Below are 26,610 nucleotides of genomic sequence, written 5' to 3' on the forward strand. Positions count from 1 at the left end.
GTGGCAGCTTCAGGTCGGGTTGGGATCATGAACCAGTCTGACATCTGAAAAAAGGCTTTGTCTCCAATCCGGTTCAGGTTTGAAAGAATTCTGCCTAAAAATTAAATGAGATTTCTGTATTTTATAGAACTGTGACGATATTTTCTTTCTAATGGCGTTGGAACGAAAAAAAGACATCAGGCGCATATCTGTTTACGGGTCCTGACCAAATGCTCACCCACACTTTGCCCAGAACAGATCATTTTTGCTAATGTCAAAAAATAACTGCGTGAATCTGTTTGGTTTTCTCTCTCTCTCTCTCTCTCTCTCTCTCTCTCTCTCTTTGTTCTTCTAAAAGGTAATCAACCATCAGTAGCCATAAATATTGATGATGACTAATAATGGTTTTCATCTGTTGGCTATTGAAATAAATTTTTGTCTGCTAAATAACAAGCATATTAAAGCTTATCCCTGGTGTTTTTCATTTTGTTTTTTTTCCCCTCCAAGGGGTCTTTTGTGGGCTCTAGTGTCTCTTATATGACAGTAGGCTGACAGGAAAGGGGGAAGAGGAGGGGGTAAGACATTCGGCAAATGTCGGTCGGGTCTGGGAATCAAACCCGCGACGGTCGCGTCGAGGACTCAAGGCCTCCAAGCGTGGGTCGTGCTATCCCCTACGCCACCACAGCACACCCTTCATTTTGTTTTTAATGTAAAAATATTGTCAGCAGTCTGGCTGGTTATCTGTCCCACTCAGAAATCTCTTTCCCGCACAATTTGTGGAACATGCAGCAAATATAATCTGTGCTGTTTTTGGTTTTAGACCCAGAGCATCCAGATAGCGCTGCTGCACCATAATGATGATATGCTGGAACCACTAGGTTGTCCTGCTGCTCTAAATTGGTATTGCTGGAGGATATTTAATATCAATTTTATTATTTTTTTTTAATGTTCCAAATATGTGGCCAGTCGTGATTTTTGTCATATCTAACCATCCTCGGTATAGTTCTATTGTGCGTATTTTGGACTAAGCACAGGGCACCCGCAGCTGTGTGTACCTTGAGATTTTCCTTTAAGTAAAACAAAAAAGAATAATTGTTGAATTTTTTTTAGTTTCTAACCCTCTTCACTATTGATAACATTTAGGAAAACAAAAGATCTATTGTGTCAAAGCATCTTGTAGGTAGGAGTCTGTGTGAGTTCTGAAGGTGCACATGTGACACTCACGATGTGTTTACAGCTAACAGAACAGACAATAAGACCAGTTCTAGGTTCGGCTATGGGAGTAGAGAAATGTGTAAGTGTATTAATGACCACAGACCAGAAAATAAGTTTAAACTGCCGGCTTATTATTTGTTGAAAAGAAAAGAAGCAACAGTATTACAAACAGTTGACGTACAATGACACAAAATTCAATGTTTCACCCACACCAGCTCATCCGTTACTTCCACAGTTTTGAACATAAAACAACATAAATGTGCTACTTTAGATTTCCACTTCAATTAAATAAAATTATCTTACAAAAAACATTCTTCACAGAAAATAAAATACACTTTTTAACTCACCAAGTCCAATTCTGCAACATATAACACTCCGAACGCAGTCAGTAAAAAATGCGGAAAGCTCCTCCTCCAAAAATGGAAAAGGTTTCCCGACAGCAGGTAGACTTTTTAATCGTCGATTTTCTCTTATTTCTCTCCCTTACACAGCACAACTCTTAGCTTCTTTGTACTCTCTGCTTCTTTGAGCGGATCCTACACATTGGGCTACACATCAATGTGATCCTTCAGAATAAGAGATTTTACTCAACTTGACCATTTTAGCTGCTGACTAAATAATACTCTGTTTTATACAGATTTTTAACCAAATAAAATGTTATAACATGAAAAAAAGCATTCTTAATGTTTTTAATTATTACTTTTTATATTTTTAACTATTTTAAGACCTATTTTTTCTCTATTTATTGATTTCCTATTTATGTACTTTATAGCTATTTTTATGGAAAGGTTTATATTTAGTGAGGGCTATTATAACCTGGGTTACAAGCACGCCAAAGCCTAAATGTTATTGGACAGTTTACTTTTGTAAATTTGGCGACTTGGGGCTTTTTTTTGTAAGCTTAAAATGAATGAGCGGAGTTTGAATCCTGCCTTAGTTCTAAGATCAGTCGTTTGGATCCTGCCAGAGCTTTTTACCATCTACCACCTCAAAAATGAATCATGCGCCGCTAATTGCAATGATTTTTGAAAGGTTTGCCTGAACCATAAACCATTTGTGTCCACATAACATAAAGCAGGATGACAAGCAGACTTTTGGCGAGCTCAAAGTTAAGCTGAGAAGTTATGAAAACACTGTGAAATTCAATGCATATTTGGATGAAGATAATGTGATGAAATCCAGTGGTTTCATGAGCAAAGTAATGCAGAAACAAAAAGGAAATTCAGAGTTAATCAATCAATCAAATTTTATTTGCATAGCACCTTTCAGCAACAAGGCATCTCAATTTGCTTTACATCATAAAAGCACAAGAAACGCAAAGTAGAACAAAGTGTGGTCAAAGTCAGAGAACAATCTATGAAAAACAGAGGAGTATGGGAGCAAATTGGTTCAAAACTAAGACTCAAATATTAGTGGAGGCATATTTAGTGTTTACCTTTCAGCATTTGTAGATTATAAAGAAAATCTACATTAAATTCAAGCCTGTCACCCTCAAAAAGGGTGGCAGGGTGGTAAACTTGTGTCCCTGTCTTTTTCTATTTTGTTTAGTCTTGTGACACCAACTGAGCTTCATTACCAGCAGAATGGCTAACAATGATAAAGGTCCAGCACCAAGTCTCTCTGCACGCCAGCTCCAGTCCCACCTCAAGATGGAGCCAAAGACTTTGGGGGTAAAAAGGCATTTGAATTTTGAAAGTTTAAAAGTGTTTAATGTTTATTGTTTTTTCATAGTATAGTATTTTTATTGAGTAATAAAATAGGGGAGTTACACTTCTCATTTTGTTTTATAAATCTGTGATGATTACTTCCTGTATCCTCTTGTATCCTTTCCAGGCAATCCAAATAGTTATTGGAGCTTTGATCCTATGTCTTAGTGCCTCTGTACTTCAGCTCCATGAAGTACACTTCACTGGGGATGTAGCCCTGTTCCTCATTGTTGTCATACAGGTAAGACAGCTAGAATTTTTAGTTAGCATATTTTTAACAGTAGCAAATTTGACTATATTTTACTGTGTGTTACTTATGTAAGACAAGATGTTGCTGTGATCTTTATTTTCTATTGGATCAGCAGCCTAACCAGATTTTCTTGAAATGCATCAGGTGACATTGTCTGGCTCAGTATTGGTCCATAGTGGCAGAAAACCAACAATGTTTTGGGTAAGTCTAAATAAAATCTTAACAATCCTGACTGTTTTAATATATATATATATATATATATATCTCTATATATATATATATATCTCTATCTATCTATCTATCTATCTATCTATCTATCTATCTATCTATCTATCTATCTATCTATCTATCTATCTATCTATCTATCTATCTATCTATCTATCTATCTATCTATCTATCTATCTATCTATCTATCTATCTATCTATCTATCTATCTATCTATCTATCTATCTATCTATCATGTGCAGTGAGGTACATGGCTGGTGAGGCACTGATTTAATCATAATCAGATTTACAAATGTAGACCCCCTGCCAATCCTTACAAGCAAATTATAAATGATGATTGCTTTTCCATTTTTCCTTTCATGCGCTAGAACAATTAACATGCCAACTGGCTCCTGAGGATTCTGTTTTCTTTTAGTAATGTACAGTCTGACTATGAGGGTAAATTTACTTGGGCATCCATTGTTGAACTAAAAATATTTCCTAAAATTATGTTGTTGGATGTCAACCAGAATAACTCTGTACATGACCAGTACTATTGTTATTTGCAGGTGAAATGTGTCCTGGTGCTACATCTGGTCAGTGTTGCATTTGCTACTGCTGCCCTGGGTCTCATGTCCAAACATCTCCCCTATCGCCAGGATTCTTACCACTGTGAACACTGCGAAAGACTAGAGCAACATGCTGTGGTATTGTGTTTAAAATATACAAAAATGATTTCTATATATTATATATTACCGTATATATTACATTTACATTTTATTAACAGAAAAAGCTCCGAATAAATAGACGCAGATGTTTCTAGCAGTAATGAGGCAGAAATCTACCAAATTTTCTGCATGAGGGAGCCAAGAGTTGTCTTCTAAGATGATGTTTTGTACTTAAAGTCTTGCCTGGTGCAAGACTGAAACAATGTTTGCGGGATAAAAAGATACCTTTTGTCTGATTAATATAACCCCTAATAGCATTTCATCAAACTATAAAATATGTACAGTTAGAACTTTAGATGAAGAGTTCAACTTCCCCATTCCAAATGCCTTACAGAGACTTATTTGTTGTCGAATAGCAAAGGTATTTGGATTCTCGAATTTATCTGAAGAGAGAAAATAACTTAAGAAGTTTTAAAATGTTGGAAGTTAGTTAGTTGAAAAACGTTTTTTCTGTATTTTCCTGTTTGAGGTAGTTGTTAGCACCACTGAATCACAGCACAAAGATTCTGGGTTGATCTGTACGATTTCTATTTATGTAGTCCACACGAATACGTAGGATTTCTCCATGTACTCACAATTTTCCCACATTAAAAAACCTTCATATTCATTTGGTGACATGGGAAGTCGTTGTCACATGCTTTTTTTTAAAAGCATGTGACAACGACTCGTTCAGTTCATGGGAACAAAATTATATGAAAAGTGAGTCAGTGACTAGCGGTTCATTGACTTGCAGTTGTCAGCTGCTTTGCAAACATGGACAAGTCACTCATTTTGATTTGTTAATCTAAGAATTAATATTGTTCAGTCATTTGCAGTTAGGCATGGAGTAAGTGGTAGCAAGAGACACTTAATTCAAGTGCTTTAAAAGCACAAATATAAGGTCCAAAATGTAAAATAAAACATCTTTTAAACCACACAACAATACAAACTGTAATAAAGTCCTTGTACACATTTTATAGGAGTTTGTCACAATATGTATTAATGAGGTAGCTCTTTTTAAAAAATTGTAATTCAATGATAAGTTCATTATGCAATAAATGTTCACAAACCAGTCTTTGTGTTTGTTCCAGTCAATATATATCTAATAACAATCAAGTTATAAATCCTACACGATTAAATCTTTGAATCATCTGTCAATAAATGTCACAATGTGGTCATTTAGTTGTCTTTTCAGACTCTGATTTCTCTTTATTAACCTACAGAATTATTTTTGCCCTAAAACTGTGACTGAGTGAACTTTTTGAATATAATACACACAAAGAATGCAATACAATGCAATACAAATATAAATACATTTCCAAGGAGACAGTGAGGCTCATATCACATGGAAAACCCTTTCCTGGGTTGATCCATTTGTTCTTTGTGTGGAAAACATGGTAAAAGTCCAATTTTCTCCAATGGGCAGATGTAGGGTCTGTGTATTTTCGGGCAGTTCATTTTTTCATTTGAAATGAAAAATAAAAAACCAAAATAGACTCGTTCTTTTGTTGTTGTTTTTTTATTAAACCAAAATCACAGAAACGGACCCCGAGGCGAGCCAGTATCTGATTTTGGTTTAATAAACAAAAAACAAATCTATTTTTTTGTATTATTATTATTTGTTTATTCATTTCAAACGAAAAAACAAACTGCCTGAAAATATACGGACCCACAACACCATAGTACCTTTATAGTACGTATCATGTTGGTATGTTTCCTTGTATTACCACACTACTAAAAGCCTAATCATGGACTGGTTCTGCAAACTGGCCTTTGTCCAAAAGGGCCTTGAGATAACTGTCCCTTTTAAATCCATCAGTTTTGTTTCATCGCTGCTAAAAAATCTAGATGACTAACAGTGTACTCTCTCTACTTCTGTAAACCTTAGTCTTTCACTCTTAAACCTGAAACATAGAATAAATTAGATGTTCCTAGACTATTTATTTTATACCAAAAATATATAGTCTAGGAAAAAACATTAACAAAAACAAAAAACAAAAACATTATACCCCTAAGTTACACAAAAACCCTCAAATATGACTTTGTTTCCCCAATACTTATTTCTTACACTTGTCCCCACCCTGCGGTTGCATCATCCTGATATCAAATCTCTCCGTATCCTCATAGTACACGTATTCTTTAATGTGGAAATTAATCATTTTAACACTCAATGATATTCTTTCTTTCTTAATCTGTAAAGAATGAAAGTTTCTGATTATTCATTGAGAAGGATAAGTAAATACTATTTAATTTTGAAACATGATAAGAATGTTTTCTTTAGAGCACATGCACACAACTACTTCCCCAAATTCTCTGCACTCTTCAGTTAGGAAACTCCAACTTTCAAAGTACCCCATGACTATGTAGACTCACTGCTCTGAGGTACCTGTAGTTCTCCTTTTTGTGATTTCGCAATCTCCTTCTCATATTCACTAAAGGTTCTCACACAACAAAGCACCTGAATACTTACTCATTAACTGCACAGAAATACTATCCTATTGTTAATTCATTTGATTAAGGGAGGGGGAGACTTGTCTGTGACCTCTGTCAGGTGACCAAGTACAGGGGCCACCGGCATCCTGGTTCTCCTTTTCAGATCCATTACCTATGCCATTGTTACATTGAGCTCCAGGTGGTTCTGCCCACAACATGTGACAAAATTGCCAACAGCAGCCCTGTACTCACCTCATCACCCTCATAGATACAACCAACCACAACTGAGTCATCCGAGAACTTCTATAAATGACAGGACTCAGTGAAGTTGGTTGTATGGTGAAGAGGAAGGGAGAGAAGATAGTTTCTTGTGGAGCCCTTGTGTTGTTGACAACACTGTCGGACATACAGTGTCCCAAGCGCACGAACTGTGGTCTGCTAGTCAGCTAGTCCACAATCCAGGACACAAGAGAGGTAACCACCTACACCCTAACCCTATCCCTTCTCACCCAGTAGAGCTGGGATGGCATTGAATGCACTGGAGAAGTCAAAATACCTAATTCTCACAGTGCTCACTGGCTGGTCCAGGTGAGTGTATACATATTATAAAGTAGGTTTTTTAAAATTACAATCTACATTTGAACTAAGTGGTTAAATTTGTTGGTAAGTAACTTCAATGTAAGACAACAAATGAAATTTTATGTTTGATTCTAAATTAAATACGGCCAAATGGTTGCAATAAAATAAAGGTATTTACGGTAATACATTACAACAAAATATACAGCAGGTGTAACAAAAATTGTCTCTACAAAAATAAATTGATATAAATGAAGTATATTTATATCAATACATTAGACACCCCTAACTGATATTTATAACAGATATATTATAATGTGAAGGACAGCTTAGGTCTCAAAGAGGGCTACCACTGATATGATTGTATTTTCAATTAATAATACCGTATAAAATAAAAATGGACTGTACAAGTTGTGAAGCAGACTTCCTATTTCTCTGTGTTTACTATCCACTGCAGCAACATTGTTTCAGAAAATGCACCGGGCTGGTCGAGCAAAAGTGTAAAGTAAGTCACTGACTATTGCTACAACTTTGGTCACACATATTTTTAGATTACAGGCTGGAGTCTAAAATAACTAAGTTAGAGAATATATATTTTTGTAGATACATTATGGAGAGGCTCAATAATACATTGTATTTTTTAGAATCTACTTGTCTGGAATATTCACACTAATTGTAACCATTTTAACTTTGAAATTCTCTGGGCAGCTATTTCTTGATGGGATTTTGGGAACTCTGGTGATCTTCCTAGTGCTTGAGCTGCTGATCTGCATCACCGTCATGTTGTTTGGACTAAGTGTTCTAGCTGCAGGAGGAAGCCAGGTAAGGGTTTCATTATCTAAGTAATTTTCAAACAAAGAAACAAAAAAACAAACAGTTGCACAGGAGTGTTCCTCATTAAACTGAATTTGCTGTACTTACTTTACTGTACTTACTTTACAGTAAATTTCTATTTTCTTAGTGTGTCACAACATGAAAACTGAAATGCAACCTGTTTGTGTTTACTGTCAAAAACAGCCACAAAGCTAAGCACCCAGAAAAACCAAGACCATTTGAATGTAATTTTATAGAGAGCAGCGATAAGTATTTACATGATTTGATTTGCAAGGAACTGATACATCTACCATCAGCACACACTTCTGACAATCCGTGATATCTGACATCTCTCTGTGTTTATATCAGGGGTGTCAAAGTCCAGTCCTCAAGGGCCGGTGTCCTGCAACTTTTAGATGTGCCTCTGCTGCACTACACCTGAATAGAATAGTTAGGTCATTAGCAAGGCTTTGGAGAACTGATCTACACAAAGAGGAGGTAATTCAGCCATTGAGGAGATTTTTGAGCTTTTATCACCAGGAAGGGGGAGGAAAATTGTTTGAGGAGCGGGCGGACTGAGATTGAAGCGGAACCTTAAGTTGACAGAGCAGAATTGACACATCGGCTGGCATAAAACTGGTTTGTGACTGGACTCTTATGGCGTCTCAGGTTGAGGATGATGGAGATGATAAGATGGATTTAGGTGACTGTACTCCAGTGTGTGGTAGTAGAGGATCGGGAAGAGAGTGAAAAGAAGATAACTTTAGATAAATGGAGTCTTGAAGGAAATAGTTTGGAAGAAAATAATGTAGTTTATAAGAGGATAGTTAGGGAGGAATTGAAACTAATCATAAAGTTTAGGAAGGTGGATGAAGGTATTCACCTCAGTCCGTTGGCTCTGTCGAGAGAATTAAACAAGAAGTTTGGAGAGCTGTCATTTGCTAAGATCCTTAGAGATGGGAATCTGTTGATTACAGTGAGAGATGAAGAACAGAAAAACAAAGTGATGAACACCCAGAGTATTTGTAAAAAAAATTATTACTCAGATAAATATTTTGGGAGAGGATAAGTAAGAGGGGTGATCACAGGTATTCCAGTGGGAGAAGATTCAGAAAAGTTCAGATGCAGTAAATATGGAGGTGAAGTAAGCAAAATTAAAAGCTTGATGAGAACAGTTAAAGGTGAAAGAGGGGAAAGTCTCTCGGTAATGTTGGAGTTTCAAACAAATCTTCTTCCTGAAAGGGCGAAAGTCGGGTGTATGTGCTTTCCTGTAAGGCCATATATCCCACCTCCTCTCAGGTGTTATACTGTAAATGCCAGAGATATGGACACATTGCACCAGCATGTAGGGGAAAAAAAACATGTCCAAAGTGTGAAGGAGAGCATAATTATGATGAATGTGAAAATGGGAAGGAAATTTGTTGTAATTGTGGAGGGGAGGGCAGCCCAGGCTGACTTATGGAGAATGAGAGGTCAGAAGAAAAGCAATGGAAAATGAACAACTTAATGTTACTAGTACTATAAGTTTTGCAGAAGCTGCTAAAAGAGTGAAGCCAAAAGATGTAATAAAGAAAGTTCAGCCAAATCCAACACCAGAACAAAGAGAGTGGTACTGAAACTGTTGACAGTTAAAAAGATTATTTTGTTCATTGCATATGCAATTAATTGTACATATCAAGTAACAGAAACATATCAAAACAGAAAAAATCTAAATAATTGTGAAAGAGGCAGAGAGGTATTTTGGTATAAAGGATACATCTTGGGAGCACATAAATAAGAGACAGAATGAAAGGCTGGAGGACAGGAAGACAAAAACTGATCATCTTACAATGGAACACTCTAAGCTTTATTGCAAATGGACAAGAGTTTAAAGGATTTGTAAGAGAATTTAAAGAAGATCTAGATATTATATGAATTCAGAAAACTTGGCTTATACCAAATCTTGATTTTGTTAAAAAAGGATATGAAAGCATTAGAAGAGACAGAGAGGGAGGATCTGGAGGAAGATGTATAATATTCATAAAACAGGGAATTCAATTTACATTATTGGCTAAAGGAAGAGAGTTAGACTATATTGTTATTGGAATTTGGACAGTAAATGGGCAATTTAACATAATTATTTTCTATAATCCATGTAAAAGACTTTCAGTAGATTTAATGGAGGAACTTGGAGTATATTTAGATGGTAAAGTTATATGGTGTGGGGACATTAATGGGCATAGCTCATTATGGAGTCATCATAATGATCAAAATGGGGATATCATAGAAGAAATAATGGATGTTAAAAATGTGGTATGTCTAAATGATGGAAGTGGAACCAGAACTAATTTTACAGATAATACAGAGTAAGAAATTGATTTAACATTAGTTTCAAATTCTATAGCAGGTGTTTGTTTATGGCATTTAATCAATAAAACAACTATAGGAAGTGACCTTTATCCTATTATGACTTAAATAAAGTTAGATATAGAAAGGTATTGCATAAAATGAATAAATAAATGGTGTTTTAGGTCTGCAGATTGGAAAACATTTAGGAACAGTAGTGAAATAAAAATGTTAAAAGTGTATATGAATAGTATTTATGATTTGAATATTTCTATATGTAATGCTATCTTAGAAGCAGCTAATCAGGCTATAAGGAAGAAAGGTGGGGGAAGGGAAAGAAGGTTGGTGCCCTGGTGGACATCCGAATGTACTGGGGTTATCAAGAAACAAAATAAAGCTTTCAAATTGTTAAAAAGAAATCACAACTTTCAGAATCTAATGAATAATTAACATAATGAATACAAGAAATTAAAAGTAAATGTAAGAAGAATTGTTAAAAATGCAGAAAGTGTCATATTGGGGTCTATATTTCTAGCCCACATGCAGAACACGACTCAGGAGAGCAATAAAATATATGAATGAGTTTATTATAACAACTCTAGAAAATGGAGCGGGAATGATGGGTCTTGTCCAGGGGGGAAGGGCTCTCGGAGTATCAGCACGCTACGAGGGACACAGCAAGATGATGGTGAGTTCACAGGGTGTGGGAAATCGAATTGCTGTCAGAGAATTGGAACAATCTTACTTGTGAGCAGGCGTTTGTTGTAGTTGGAGGATAACTGCAGGGTTCGGGGTCCTAGTTTCCTTGTGGTCCTGGAGGTACTGCGCTTAGCCACAGAAATCCAGACGGTAATGAAGGAGGGCGTCGGGGGGGCGGACAGGTAGGTTCAGGCCAAACGGAATCAGAGAAGCGGGTCGACTCCAGTGGGGAGATCCAGAAGGAACTTGCGATCAACAGAGGAGGTGAGTCGGGAGAGTCCAGGACTTCTCAGGTAAAACAACCTGGAGGCAGGAAACAACAAAGAAGATAACTACTAGTTCGGTCAACAAGAAGAAATAGAGACTAGCTCTAGGGGCTCAGAGGGAACGTTGCTGGCTAACACTCAGGCATCAGAGTGGTGGCAGTCAGCTCCTCTTGTACACCTTGCCTGACGAGCAGATTGATCTCAGGTGCGCAGGATGACGACACACCACTCCAGAGAGAGGTGAGTTTGGTGCTATCTGGTGGCAAGATGGTGAGTAGAAGAACCTAGACTCTCAAGGAAAACAAGGAACCCCGGAACACAACAGTACCCCCCCCTCAACGGTCGCCACCTGGCGGCCGAGACGAGCAAGATGGGAGCGACGAGTGATAATCTGTAATGAGGGAAGGATCTAAAATAAAAGAACCCGGGACCCAGGAGCGATCCTCCGGACCGTAGCCCTCCCAATCGACGAGGTACTGCCAACCACGACCTCGCCGACGGGAGTCCACGATCCGGCGGACGGAGTAGGCCGGATGGCCATCAACTTCTCCGAGGGCACGCTCTGCCCTCGAAAGGAGGGCAGAGCGTGCTGGTCTGGACGGGCTTTATCTGAGAAACGTGGAAAGTAGGGTGAACTTGGAGGGAGGCTGGCAGACGAAGGCGAATAGCGGAGGGATTAATAATGGCTTCAACCTCAAAGGGACCGATAAAACGGGGAGACAATTTCTTGGACATGGCTTTCAAAGGAATATCTCGGGATGATAACCACACCTTTTGGCCGGGAGTGTAGGTGGGAGCTGGAACCCTTTTACGATCTGCCTGTCGTTTGTTTTGTTCGGCTGTGCTGTTAAGGCTGTGAATTGTGGCTCTCCAAATGTTCTGGCAACGACGGATATGGTGGCGGACTGAGGTTACAGAGATGTCTTCCTCTTCGGACGAAAGTAACGGGGGTTGATAACCTAGGGAGGCTTCGAAAGGGGATAAACCAGTTGCTGCAGAGATGAGGCTGTTATGTGCGTATTCGACCCATGGGAGATACTGGCTTCAATCTGATGGATTGGAGGAGGTGAAGCAGCGGAGGGTAGTTTCTAAATCCTGATTACGTCTCTCGGTTTGGCCATTAGTCTGTGGGTGAAAACCAGAGGTGAGAGAAACCTTAGCATGAAGTGCAGTACAGAAATTTTTCCACACCTGGGAAATGAATTGTGGTCCACGGTCCGATAAGATCTCCAGTGGTATGCCATGCAAGCGGAAAACATGTTTAATAAGTAACTGGGCAGTTTGAAATGCTGTGGGTAGTTTACGGAGGGGAACAAAGTGGCAGGCCTTAGAAAAACGATCTACAATGGTTAAGATGGTGGTCATGCCTTTAGAGGGTGGCAATCCTGTGACAAAGTCTATGGAAATATGAGACCATGGGCGTTTGGGGATGGGTAGCGGCTGTAGGAGACCAGATGGAGGTTGGTGAGATGCCTTATTACGTGAGCAGATGGTGCAGGCTAAGACATACTCTTTAACATCTTTATGGATTGAAGACCACCAGAATTTACGGTTTACAAGTGCAATAGTATGGCTGATACCTGGGTGGCCCGAGAATTTGGAGGCGTGAATCCACTGTAAGAAACGGGCTCAGAGGTGGGCACGTAAATCTTATTAGGTGGGCATGAGTCGGGAGTGGGTTCAGAAAGTTGGGCTTGTCTAATAATATCTTCAATCTCCCAGGTAACTGCTGCAACGGTGCAGCTGGGGGGTAGGATAGTGGCTGGAATCTTTTCAGAATCCCCAGGTGAGTGGAGTCGGGAAAGAGCATCCGGCTTGATGTTGCGTGACCCTGGACGGTAGGAAATGGAGAGGTTAAATCTGGAGAAGAATAGTGACCAACGAGATTGACGGGGGTTAAGCCTCTTAGCTGATTGCAGGTATGAGAGGTTTTTATGATCGGTCCAGACCAGCACCGGATGCTCCGCTCACTCCAGCCAATGCCGCCACTCCTCCAGAGCCAACTTGATGGCCAACAGCTCCCGATCCCCTATATCATAGTTACGTTCAGGAGGGGATAACCTGCGGGAAAAGAAAGCACAAGGATGAGTCTTGTTGTCTTGGGAAGAGATCTGGGAAAGCACGGCTCCAACTCCTGTGTCTGAGGCATCAACCTCAACAATGAACTGTTTGGAAGGGTCTGGCTGAATGAGTATGGGGGCATTAGCAAAAAGGTTCTTGAGTTGAGTAAAGGCAGCTTCTGCCTCTGGGGTCCAACTGAAGGGAATCTTGGTAGAGGTGAGGGCAGTTAGCGGTAGGGCGGTTTGACTGTAATTACGAATGAATCGGCGGTAGAAGTTGGCAAAACCCAGGAAGCGCTGGAGCTGTTTACGGGTTTGGGGGGTCGGCCATTCCAATACCGCTCGAATCTTTTCCTCTGTGGGTCTTACCTGTCCACCCCCAAGTATGAATCCAAGAAATGACACTGATGATTGATGAAACTCACATTTCTCAGCTTTGACGTAAACTTTGTTCTCCAAAAGACGTTGTAGGACCTGGCGAACATGATGCTTGTGTTCTTCTAGTGTCTTGGAGTAAATCAAAATATCATCCAGATAAACAAATACAAACACATTTAGAAAATAACCTCAACACGTCGTTTACGAGGGCCTGGAAGAAGGCTGGTGCATTAGACAATCCAAACGGCATCACCAGGTATTCAAAGTGACCTATTGGTGTCTTAAATGCCGTCTTCCATTCATCTCCCTTTCTAATATGGAGTAAATGGTAAGCATTTCTCAAGTCAAGTTTTGAAAAAACTGTTGCACCATGAACAGGTTCAAAGGCAGAGGATAACAGAGGCAAGGGGTACTTATTCTTAACTGTTATGTTATTTAACCCTCTGTAATCGATGCAGGGTCTTAGTGAACCATCCTTTTTACCAACAAAAAAAAATCCTGCTCCCAGAGGAGAGGAGGATGGGCGAATTATGCCGACTGCCAGAGATTCCTTAATATATTTCTCCATGGTTTCTCTCTCTGGTCGAGAAATGTTATAAAGACGGCTTGTGGGTAGTGGCGCACCGGGTAGGAGATCTATGGCACAATCGTATGGTCGATGTGGAGGTAATGAAAGAGCCTTGGACTTATTGAATACTGGAGCTAGGTCATGATATTCAGGTGGGATGATCGATAGGTCGGGCGGATCTGCCTCCTGCAGTTCTGCCGATGGCGGACCTGGGGGAACGGCTGAGTGGAGACAAGACAAATGACAGGAGGTAGACCAGGATTCGACAAGTCTATCAGCCCAGTTGATGTGGGGATTATGTTCCTGGAGCCATTTAAAACCGAGGATGATGGGAGAGTTGGCCATGGGAAAAACAAAAAAAGAGGTGAGTTCACTATGATTTCCAGAAATGATTAGGTGTAATGGTCTGGTCTGATGAATTATTTGGGGTAAGGTGTTTCCATCAATGGCAGTGACTCGAAGAGGGATTGAGAGTGGCTCAGTCTCAATAGACATTTGCTGAACTAATGTACTATCTATCAAATTTTGCTCACAACCTGAGTCAACCAGAGCAGACAACGGGAATGACTGATTTTTACAGATCAAAGTAGCAGGTAGTGACAGGCGAGGAGAATCTTTTCTCTGTAGGTGGTCCGCCAGTTCCCTCACTTCTACTGGCGGACCCGGGAGTTTAAACGGACTGGGCATTGGGCGAGGAAATGTCCTGGGGAGCCACAATACAGACAGAGACGAGAGGAGATTCGTCTCTGACGCTCCTCAGGAGAGAGATGTGTCCGACCCACCTGCATGGGTTCAGGGTCCTGAGAAGCCTGTGGTGGAGAAATCGCTGGCATGCCTCCCTGAAACTGAACTGGTGGGTCTCTCTGTCTCCTCGCCCTATTACGAGACCGGATCCTATTATCAAGTCGGATAGTTAGGCTGATTAGTTCTTCCAAAGTCTCTGGTTCATCTAGTACAGCCAGTTCATCTTTTAAACCTTCGTTAAGAGCGTTGAAATAAACGCTCTTCAATGCGGCAGCATTCCAATTTGTTGCTGCCGCTCTTATTCTGAAGTCTATAGCAAAATCTGCTACTGTGCGTTGGCCCTGTTTAATCCCCATGAGCTGGCGTGAGTTGAAAGATTTATCAGCGTCTTGATTGAAAACTTGTTGGAACACTTTCAAAAACTCATCAAACGAGCAGTTGTAATTTGAGGGTGACGGAAATCGGGCCTGGGCCCAGTCTAAGGCCCGCCCGGATAACAGGGACAAAACATAAGCGATTTTAGATCCATCTTGAAGGAAACTCTGAGGGGAGTGGTTGAAAATTATAGAACATTGCATCAAAAAACCTTTACATTGGCTCTGGTCTCCAGAAAATCTCTCAGGCAGTGGTGGTCGAACCTCGGAAAACGTGGGCTGGGCCGGAGCCGGAACTGGAGCTGGGTCTGACGGAGCCTCCTGAGAAATGGAAGGTTTGAGATAATTAACAATTTCAGCTAACTGCTTGTTAGTCTCGGCTTGTCGGGCACTAAGCTCTCTTAAAGCTGCTTCGTGTGATTGGAGCAGGTTGTGCTGTTCGGATAACGTTCTCCTGATCGCGTCTGCTGGACTTGTTTGCTGGCCTGAGTGTTCTGTCATATTGGGGTCTATATTTCTAGCCCACATGCAGAACACGACTCAGGAGAGCAATAAAATATATGAATGAGTTTATTATAACAACTCTAGAAAATGGAGCGGGAATGATGGGTCTTGTCCAGGGGGGAAGGGCTCTCGGAGTATCAGCACGCTACGAGGGACACAGCAAGATGATGGTGAGTTCACAGGGTGTGGGAAATCGAATTGCTGTCAGAGAATTGGAACAATCTTACTTGTGAGCAGGCGTTTGTTGTAGTTGGAGGGTAACTGCAGGGTTCGGGGTCCTAGTTTCCTTGTGGTCCTGGAGGTACTGCGCTTAGCCACAGAAATCCAGACGGTAATGAAGGAGGGCGTCGGGGGGGCGGACAGGTTTGTTCAGGCCAAACGGAATCAGAGAAGCGGGTCGACTCCAGTGGGGAGATCCAGGAGGAACTTGCGATCAACAGAGGAGGTGAGTCGGGAGAGTCCAGGACTTCTCAGGTAAAACAACCTGGAGGCAGGAAACAACAAAGAAGATAACTACTAGTTCGGTCAACAAGAAGAAATAGAGACTAGCTCTAGGGGCTCAGAGGGAACGTTGCTGGCTAACACTCAGGCATCAGAGTGGTGGCAGTCAGCTCCTCTTGTACACCTTGCCTGACGAGCAGATTGATCTCAGGTGCGCAGGATGACGACACACCACTCCAGAGAGAGGTGAGTTTGGTGCTATCTGGTGGCAAGATGGTGAGTAGCAGAACCTAGACTCTCAAGGAAAACAAGGAACCCCGGAACACAACAGAAAGAGATTATTGGAGGAGTTTTTGTAATTCTGTAGGGAGAGAGAGATATTTCTAAGGTGTGGGCAACAATTAAAAGGAAAAAGAAAACAATATAAATGACATTTTAAAGAACAAATCTTACAAATAGATTAATAGTAAATAAATAAATATTGTGAGGAGAACATTAAAAACGCTTGTCAGGATTGTGTAGGAAGAATGTTGATATCTTTTATAAATAGTGTTTTGTGGTCAATATTATTTACCCATTTTATTAATGTGGGTTGCCAGTTTGGATAAAGAAGCTATCGTTCTTATAGCTTCCTATCAAGCTATAAGAACGATAGAAAACATGCTAATATAAAGCCTCAGACCTGCAGCATATAGGAGGTTCTAGACACAGGCTAACAGTGAGCCAAAGTGGCTCTCTGGCACCGGTGAGATGTTCACATCCACCTCAAAAATATATAGTTGCGCCCCTGGCTACAATATGGTGTAATCTTTGTGTTTGAATTGGGTTTATTCACAAATACATCACAGCAAATAACCTATAATCAGTGACTGATTTTAAACTTGGCCAATAAACCTGGTCTCCCTCTCACAGATTCACCTCATCAATATTTAAACGTTAGTGATGCTGAGGTTCTTAATAGGACGGGTTTGGGGGTGGGGAATTCTGTCTAAGGCCCCATATTACCTTGGGTCGGCCCTGCATGAACAGCCGCTGTGATGCACATCTCTGGAATCTACCTGGAATCCCCCGGTGGCCCCATCAGGCCCTGCACTGTGAAAAATGAACATAGAGGGTTATCACATTAACAAAAGAATATCATGTACTTTTAACTAAATAATTTCACGTTTCAAACAAAAACGTGATACAATCATGTTGGATAAACAAAAAATTCAACAACTTCACGTTTATGAAATTTAATCATGTTGAGATAACATGATTCATTATAGTCAGACTGAACATTATAGTCGGCTTCAGCACTATTGTGTTGAAGCCGACTATAACGTTGATATCCCGTGAGATCACGGGATATCAAGTGAGTTCACATGAGACAATCGTTTTTGTCTCAACTTGAATAACGTATTCAAGTTGAGATAACGTGATTCAATTTAGTCAGATTAATTTCCCTCCAAAGAGGATCTAGCGAGATCAGGGGATCACGAGAGATTATGAGACATAACTGTTTTGTGCCTGGGAAAACTTCAAAGCGGTTTTAGTTACACGTTAAACTATAGATATTTGTTTTTCTCTGCAGGGCACTATTGGCATTTAATAACTGCACTGAAACAGTTCTTAAATTTCTTTCAGCATTTAAGAACTGTAAAAATAAGTCTTATTTTAAAAAAACACTCTTTTACAGTTCTTAAATGCTGAAAGAAAGAACTGCACTGTTACAGTGCATTTAAGAACTGCAAAAAAAGTCAAAGTCAAAGACTTTTTTTAAGAACAGTCTTTGAATTAACGTAATTAAATCATGGAAAGGATTTTCACACGATTAAATAGCTTTCTTTCAACATGAAGCATGTTTGGTGAGTTAGCTTAATTTTTATGAGTTGGATCAACTTAATAAGTAGTGTGAACATATCACTGTAACATAAGTTGGTTTCTCCAGCGTGCTGTAGTGGTGCAGGGGTTTAGCACACTGCACGTTTGGAGGCCTTAGTCCTCGACGCAGATGTTGCTGTTCGACTTTCTGGTGACCTTTGCCGCATGTCCTCACCTTGTCTGCCTACTGTCTCAGAAAAATACGAGCCACCAGTGCCGCGAAAACTCTTTGGAGAAAAAAGCAAAGTTGGTTTCAATTAAATTTACATTAATCTTAGTAAAGTAAATTATTTGGTCCGAAGTGTTGCAAATTAGTTGGGCTGGCTCTTTTAAATTACATTGGGTCCAACTATAGTAAATGAGTTGAATCAACCTTAATAGATTAAATTGAGCCAACACATTTGCTTTAAATTGGAATAACCATAATATATTAAGTTCAGCCAACACTTAATAGAATAACCGTAATAAAATAAGTTGAAGCAACTAATTTTATTTAAATTAGAATAACCATAATGTATTAAGTTCAGCCAACACGTTTGATTTAGAATCAACCATAGAATAACCATAATAACATAAGTTGAGCCAACTCATTTTATTTAAATTAGAAATAACCATAATAACATAAGTTGAGCCAATACAACCCTGCAATTCTAACAAGATTAATCATTTTCTAACTAAGCTCCACATTCCCATGATTTCACCAGAACTTAAGAAGAGGTATAAAAGATATTATTTAAAGATGAGTATTAAACTATCTTGGATTCTAAGTTTATTTTTTGAAAAAAAAAAAATGCATATTTTTTACTTTGAAAATGTAAATTAAATCTTTGAGGAAGATTTAATAAATGTATGTAGTTTTCCTGTGTCACATAGAAATATGTGGTCTGTAAAAACCTATGCTTTACTTTGTGTATTTATCTCACCACTAGGATTCAAGTCACAGACCAGCCTATCCACAGACACGCCCCCCACCTGCTCCTGCAGTTCAGACTACTCAAGTTCCTCAATCTGCAGTTCAGCCCCCTCAGGTACTTTTTGTCTGTTTTTGGTTCTAATACAAAGTTTCAATTAAACACTTACCCTTCCCTTCTCTAAGCCTATTTATCTATGCAGTCTTGTGGGGTTCTTTTTGGAGAGGTTGCCGATTTATCACATAGCAAGATACATGATTGTTGAAGCATCCTTTATCAGTAACTGAAAAACTATATGGTAGGTCTATTACCTGACATTCTTGCTGGACAAAAATAAGAACACAGGGAGACGGTTACATTTTTTACAAATGACCGGAGAACTCTGCCCAGGGATAACTCCTTATCTTTGTCTCCAGACCAGTTCAAACGTGCTCCTTTGCAATTGCATATTTAGTACATTGAGGTGTGGTTTAAGTTACAAATCATTTGCATAGAAGGTGTGGCAAACAGAAAACACAGCTGTCAACACAGTTAGTCACAAGTATCTTCTTAAACAATGGTGTCGTCCTGCATTTCCAGTTCCTGAGATTCTCTGGGTCAGCTCCCGACCCCCTCTGGTTCACAAACTTCAGTTCTTGTGTCCCTGTAGTAGGTCATAAAACTTTGACCCTTAGTCTTTGATGTACTTTCCTGGTAGGTGTCAGCTCTAATCTCCAGGCCATCTGCTCCCCAACTTGGCACGCTTTCTGCTGCTAACATCACTTAAAAGCACACACACACACACACACACTCTAAGAGCAGACATAATTTCTTACAGTCCTGAGTATTTATATTTGTAATTAACATAAAAACCTATCACTATACCATTTTGAGTTGCAGAGTTTCTGATTCACCAACTCTCTGTTTACTTGGCAATAACATTGAAGTTGAAAATTTTTCAGAAGAAAACGTAGATTTACTTACTTTTTCTCTATTGCCAAGAAAACTGTCTCACACAATCACACACACACACACACACACACACCCGCACACGCACACACACCCACATCCCAGCACACACACACACACACACACCCACATCCCAACACACACGCACACAGTATTTTCAGTGAGTGATTCCTCTTGCGCTGAGTCAATGATAAATATTTATGTTCAATAAAAAAATAATAATAAAAAGTGGAGGAAGTTGTGAGCGATTTCAGTGAAGATTTGAACAATTTATTTGCAGTTTTGCAGGAAGAAGCTAGATCAAGTAATGAAGAAGAGGGACAATGACAGATCTAGAAAAATAAGATAGGCATGAATTTCCCAGGGTGGCAGCATATGCCAGAATTATATTTAAAATAATGTGCTGTTATTTTACAGCAATGAGAATCTAGTAACATTCTGCATGAGAATGTAGTAACATTCTCAAGGGCGAGTCAGTATTTGAAGCAAACTCTGTATAGCAAAACATTTCAGGTTAATTTTGAACAAAATTGTGGACAAAATACTATCATTTTCTATACATTTCATTATACCCAAAAATCTCTATTTTTTTTCATTCTGAAGCAAACATAGTTGGATGATGAATCTGAATATTTATTTGATGATATCAAACCAAAATTTTGTATTGTCTAGAATAAATTAGAAATGTAATTTATTGTCCTATAGAGAGAAACTTCAGGAAAAGGCAACTCAAAATTCAGTAATATTTCCATACTTTGTAGACCAACTGGACTGGATTTATTTGATGATGATGTCTCAGTCTCAAGGATTTAATGGATATCACCTTACACAGACCTAACATTTCGGTTTACATTTTGCAATACCTTGCTGGATGCAATATCCATCCATTTTCTTATACCCTTATCCCACTGGGGTCAGTAGGGTTGCTGGTGCCTGTCTCTAGCTGTCAACAGGTGAGAGGCAGGGTACATCCTGGACAGGGACCAGTCCATCGCAGACATATTGCAATATGTTTTTTTATTTTAAATCATCTCAACTTCACAACATCTATTACCACTGAGGATGAAATGTAATTTGTTAGTGTGGGATAGTTAATTAGATTTTCCTCTTTCGCACTGCTGCCCATCGATATATATTAATGGATTGGTGATGCGCCATTACCATGTATAGCCCCACTTTTCACTATTTGTATTGTGCTTTTCCTTGCTTTGTGCCGACTTTACTGTACACACACAGGCTCGTTGCCATGGCAACAGACAACAGGCAGAGGAATCAACAAACCATAAAAGCACAAAAGAGAACATTCAGCCAGTTAAAGTTTTATGTCTTTAGGTTTGCATGTTTTGTAATCAAGGGAGCGTGTGTTCAGAGATCATATTGATCTGCTGGCACATTATGACGGTTTATTGGTGCTTAGTGTTAAAAGTCTGTCATTTGGCACTGCATTACTTATGGTGCATATGTTCACTTGTGGTTCCAGTTTCACGTAGCTGAGCGCGGGTTGTTTTTGCACTGAATGATCATTCTGGAGCTCTGCGCAGAACTTTTAATAACAATAATACACCTGCTCTAAACGTATCGCATCTCTGACAGAACTGTTTACATTGTATCCTATAATATAGGATACATTTATTAGCTAACCGATTTATCGATCTGATGATTTATTGATCAGCTGGTTTATTGGCCAGACGATTTTCTTAAATTTCGGGGATTGTGATCGACTGATAATAACATGTGAAGCCGATCTTATCCCCTGACCTTATCTATCTCAGTAAACGGTTAAAAATCATCCACTGTCCTCTTCTGTTCTACAATGAAAGAGGTTTGACTGACAGGCCGGCCAACCAGGTCATGTATGCACATTTACAGTTAACAGTAGATATCTCACTGTTACCAACTTAGTGACTTTCTTGCTATATTTACCAACAGTTCAGACAAAAAATACTGGTATTGGTCAAAATCAGCATATCAGTATTTTTAAAGATCGGTGCGCTGCGATCGTCCAGAAAACTTACAATCAGTGCACCCCTACTTAAGATGTAATACATATATACATATTCATAACATTTTTGATTAAATTAATTTCTCTTAGGTGTAATTACAATAGCTAATTTTTTTATTTTTACCAGGTGAATTTCTCACCTGACAATGTGGACCAATACTGGACTGATTCTGTGCCTTTAAACTATTTTAATTGGAGAAGTTTCAAATAACTTAGAAGTTGATGTAATGATAGTGGTGTTTTTAGCCATATAAATTATCATGTTCAGTAGCCATGTAAGCGGATGTAAAAACATTAAGCTAAGCAATATCAAACACTGAGAAGTTTTAATTGTTGTTATCAAACGCTATCAAACATGCTGTTTTGAAGCCAACAAAAAACACCCATCAGAAACATCCTGGGAAAACCATAAGAATTAACTCATTTAAAGTTAAACTCAGTTTCACACAAATACAAACATTCTAGCATAAATGTTTGGTTGTTGAACTGGTCCATTCGAGGTTGCTATCAAACTAAGTTTCTATTAGTTTGATAGCAAAAGTTCCACAAATGTTTTTGATAAACATTATTTTACCGAGACACATGAAAACATATCTTTATCTTGTCTTTTTTCTATTCTTCCTCTTTCATTGTTTTCCTAATGTATCTTTCACTGCTGCTTTGGATGTTTGGATCCACATTGCATGACAGCTCATATAGTACCAGTGAAACATGACATACTGCGGCCACCAAGACCCACCAAGAGCAATTTCTTCTTTCTTTTTGTCCATAAAAAATTATTTTGATATACATTGTCAAATATATAGTATTGTAATAAAAAAGTCCAACTTTATAATGAAATTGTGTGTTTTTGTTAATATAATCACATAGAAATCATTGCTAAAAAAAATTAGAAAAAATAGAAAAATCTGTTCTACTTAGGGCGCCTCCTAATGGCTCCGTGGCCTGAAGCTGCCACTTAGTTTGCTTATTCCTTGGGCTGACCATATTGATAAGGATGGCTGTACTTGTGGGAGTAAGAGATGAATGGAGACAGTTGATGTTTCGCATTCGAAAATATGCAGATCGAGTGAGATTCAAAAGATAAGGTCCTATTGAGGATGACACCCAGATTCTTACCTGGGGAAAAAGGAGAAATTGTGGAATTATCAACTTTAATTATTAAACTATTACTTTTAGATAAAATAGACTTATTGTAGAATGGTGTTGACAGTTGAAAACAATGCTTTGGAGTTCCTGTTATGTGTGCTGATTAAATCAGCATAGTTGTGATATCCCCTTGGGGCGCCATGTAGGGGGGGAAAGTTAAGACAATTCTAAGGGCATCTGACCGACGGGGGCCCCTTCACAATTTATTTATTTATTTTTTTGTTCATAGAAATAAAAAAAAAACATGGGGCCCTGTTATTTACAAAATTAATCATATTGTGTTTTCTAAGATTGTTTTTAGCAGTAAAAATGCAATGTTCCCACTCCCAGAATAAAAAACACACATTCATATTTGCCTTGAACACCCCTGGATCTGCATGAAGTGGCTCATTCCTGCTTGGTGCACTTGAAGGTAAAGGTTGTTCAACAGCAGTCAGTTGAAGACAAGAATGACTGTGGTAGTTATGCTGCTAAGAAAAATTAGAAAATTAGGTTTTCAAAAAAAATAGAGGGAGAGAGAAAAAGGAAAGAGTGTCAATTTGTAATCCAGTTTTTCTCCGAGAGGTGGGTAGACTGTGTGAGATTATCAACCATTTACCATAGTTAGCTTAGCTATAAACTACTGTTTGCCTCTTTTCACTAATGAATTAAGGAAAGAAATTACCAAGCTTTTCATATATTTAACTTGTCCCTTGTACCTTTTACCACCTGTAATAACAGATGTCAGTCAGCAGCAGCTCTAACCCATGTCCCTCCTGACCAGCCTCTCCTGCGTGAAATTAAAGCTGCAGTATGTAACTTTTCTAAAAAGAAAAATTTACATTTTAAAAAATTTAAGGAACTTACTTGCATACTGTATGTGGACTGTTGGATGTAAAATTAATGAGCAATAAATATTGTGCTAGTATCAGTATTAAACCAAAGAAAGCAAGTTGCAAGCCTTTAAAATGATTATGCTTTTTATAGGTCAAACAGACTCAAAAAATTGTAACAACAGCTGCACTGGGGGGCCCAATCTAATTTTTTGTCCGGGAGCCCAAGATTCCTGGTGGCGCCCCTGTATCCACTTACCTGAGTGCTGTGAGTGTGTGTGTCTTACCTTTTCTCCTGTTGGAGTCAGGCAGGTGTAGCTCCAGCTGCAGGTCGTCGGACTAATCAGGACATGCCTTTTAACAGGAGCTGGATTCTTGTGGCAAAGGCCAGATGATTCTATCACATCTCGTGATTCCTCATTCCTGGTGCAATCTCTGTCGAACGGCTGGTTCCCCTGGTCTCATCCAGTCAGTTTCCATGCTGACATCAACATTCCATATCCCTCCTGGCCCCTCCTTCACTTCATGGCCACCATCCTCATTCCTGTGCTCTGGATCCTTGGTCACTTGCTCACCTGTCCACCCTCAAACAGTCTTTTGCTCTAACCCAGGGGGTAGGGAACTCCAGGCCTCGAGAGCCGGTCTCCTGCGACTTTTAGATGTATCTCAGCTTCAACACACCTGAGTCAAATAATGAGGTCATTAGCAGGACTCTGGAGAACCTGACTGCACTGAGGAGGTCATTCAGTTGTTGGACTCAGGTGTGTTGAAGCTGAGATACATCTAAAAGTTGCAGGAGACCGGTTCTCGAGGCCTGGAGTTCCCTACCCCTGCTCTAACCCTAATGTGTCTAATGTCTATCTCCCTTCCGTCCACATATTGATCTCCTTCTCAGTCCCCTCATTAATTACTCACATTTTTCTCCATCAGTGCAACCGTCTCCAAGATATACATCAGCAGCTGACTGCCTTAACTCAAACTACGCCCGAGATGTCATGTCAACTTCATGCAAATTTCTGGTGCTAATCCAGTGTCCCCCTATCTTGTTAACTCCTGTCACTGCTTCCGCTTCACCTGCCTTCCGGGAGGCTGTTTTCTGGAGAACTGAATAAGTGCAGAGGGTACCTCCTCCAATGCAGTTTTTGGCCGATTCCCTCTATCTTTCTGCGATGATTCCAGCAAAATATCTTATATTGGTCTTTTAAGAGATAAGGCCCTAAAATGTGTGGAGGCAGTCATTAATGGAACTAATCTCTACTATTATTAAATCTATGAGTTTATTGAGTCCTTAAAACAGACTTTCGATCTGGGATCCAGTAGTGAGGACATAAGCAAAAGGCTCTGGAATTTAAAGCAGGGCAATTGATCTGTTTCAGAGTTGGTCGTCCAATTCTGCACTTTAGTGGCTGAAACGGGGTGGAATAACGTCACACTTAAAGGAACCTTCCACAATGCTCTTTCATAGAAATTAAAAGACGAACTTGCTTACCGTGACGAGTCTGACACTCTAGAGAAGTTAATCATTTCAACAGTTTGTATTGACAACAGAATGATACAGAGGTCCAGACAAAGAACTGTTTCTTCCTCTGTCCCATTGAGAACCTGAAACACCAGATCTCCCTTCCGTTACTTCTGCCTGAGCCCAGGGAGATTGGTCGAGCCCATCTTACACCTGAGGAGCTGCAATGTAGATGAGACACTGATTGCTTCCTATATTGTGGGTCTCCCACTCACTTTATTGCAAACTGCCTGGTTCACTGAAAGCTGAGGCACATCAGTGAGTGTGGGGGTGCTGGCTGGAAAGCTCACTAATCTTCATTTTACTATCCCCTTTTTGCTCATTGTTCATCAAGAGACACACTACATACTGTCATTCATTGATTCAGGGTTGGAACAAAACCTAATCAATCCATAAATTGTTAAACAGTATGATGGTCCAATTTAAAATCTCCCTGCTCCTATTCCAGTCACAGGCTTGGATGGAGGTCCATTAAGTACCATACCAATCCACTTGCCTTGGTGGTCTCAGGAAATCATCACAAACAAATTTAATTTTTTGTTCTTCCTAAGAAGTCCAATCCCCTTGATCTCAGACCCAGAATTTCCAGATCTGTCCTCTGTTCCTACAGAATACCATGATCTAAAAAAAGCAAACTTGCTTGGGCTTTAAAGAGAGCCCAAGTAAGGGCTCTCTCTCTACCTTGCTTGCATAGAGAGCAAGGTAGAGAGGGAGCCTCTTTCTCTACCTCCGCATTGTCCCTGTGATTGCGCCATTGAACTGCTCAAATTAAATCACCATTAAAAACAAATACTCTCTTCTCCTGAATTTGTCAGCCTTTGAGACAGTTCAAAAGGCTACTATCTTCTCCAAACTCAACCTACGCAACTTAGTTCGTATGAGAGAAGGAGACAAATGGAAAGCTGCATTCAAAACTCACACTGGACATTTTGAATAACTGGTTATGCCTTTTGGACCCCAGCTATTTTACAGGCCCTTATTCATGATGTCCTCTGCGAATATACAGTATGAATCTCTTTATGTTTGTCCATTTCGATGATATTTTGATCTTCTCAAACGGTCTCGCTGAACACTAGATCCACATCAGAAAGATTCTTCAACACTTACTTGAGAACAAATTGTTTGTAAAAGCAGAAAAATTAGACTTTTGTGTGTCTTCCTTAA

General features: G+C 39.5%; 1 protein-coding gene across 4 annotated transcripts in view; it reads left to right on the plus strand.

Moving 5' to 3' along the window:
* Positions 1-26,610, plus strand: part of LOC122843971 — a 42,516-nt gene that overhangs the window by 2,700 nt on the left and 13,206 nt on the right. For 2 of the 4 annotated variants that reach the window (XM_044139140.1, XM_044139142.1), the window contains exons 2-8: positions 2,743-2,864; positions 3,028-3,141; positions 3,295-3,351; positions 3,924-4,061; positions 7,528-7,575; positions 7,779-7,892; positions 19,035-19,133. In XM_044139140.1, the coding sequence (XP_043995075.1) occupies positions 2,778-2,864; positions 3,028-3,141; positions 3,295-3,351; positions 3,924-4,061; positions 7,528-7,575; positions 7,779-7,892; positions 19,035-19,133 (657 nt within the window). In that variant the 5' untranslated portion in view covers positions 2,743-2,777. The remainder of the gene's footprint in view (positions 1-2,742; positions 2,865-3,027; positions 3,142-3,294; positions 3,352-3,923; positions 4,062-7,527; positions 7,576-7,778; positions 7,893-19,034; positions 19,134-26,610) is intronic. The other 2 variants (XM_044139141.1, XM_044139143.1) reach the window with 1 other exon arrangement.

This window comes from Gambusia affinis, linkage group LG14, assembly GCF_019740435.1.
Source record: "Gambusia affinis linkage group LG14, SWU_Gaff_1.0, whole genome shotgun sequence".
NCBI classification, from domain to species: domain Eukaryota; kingdom Metazoa; phylum Chordata; class Actinopteri; order Cyprinodontiformes; family Poeciliidae; genus Gambusia; species Gambusia affinis.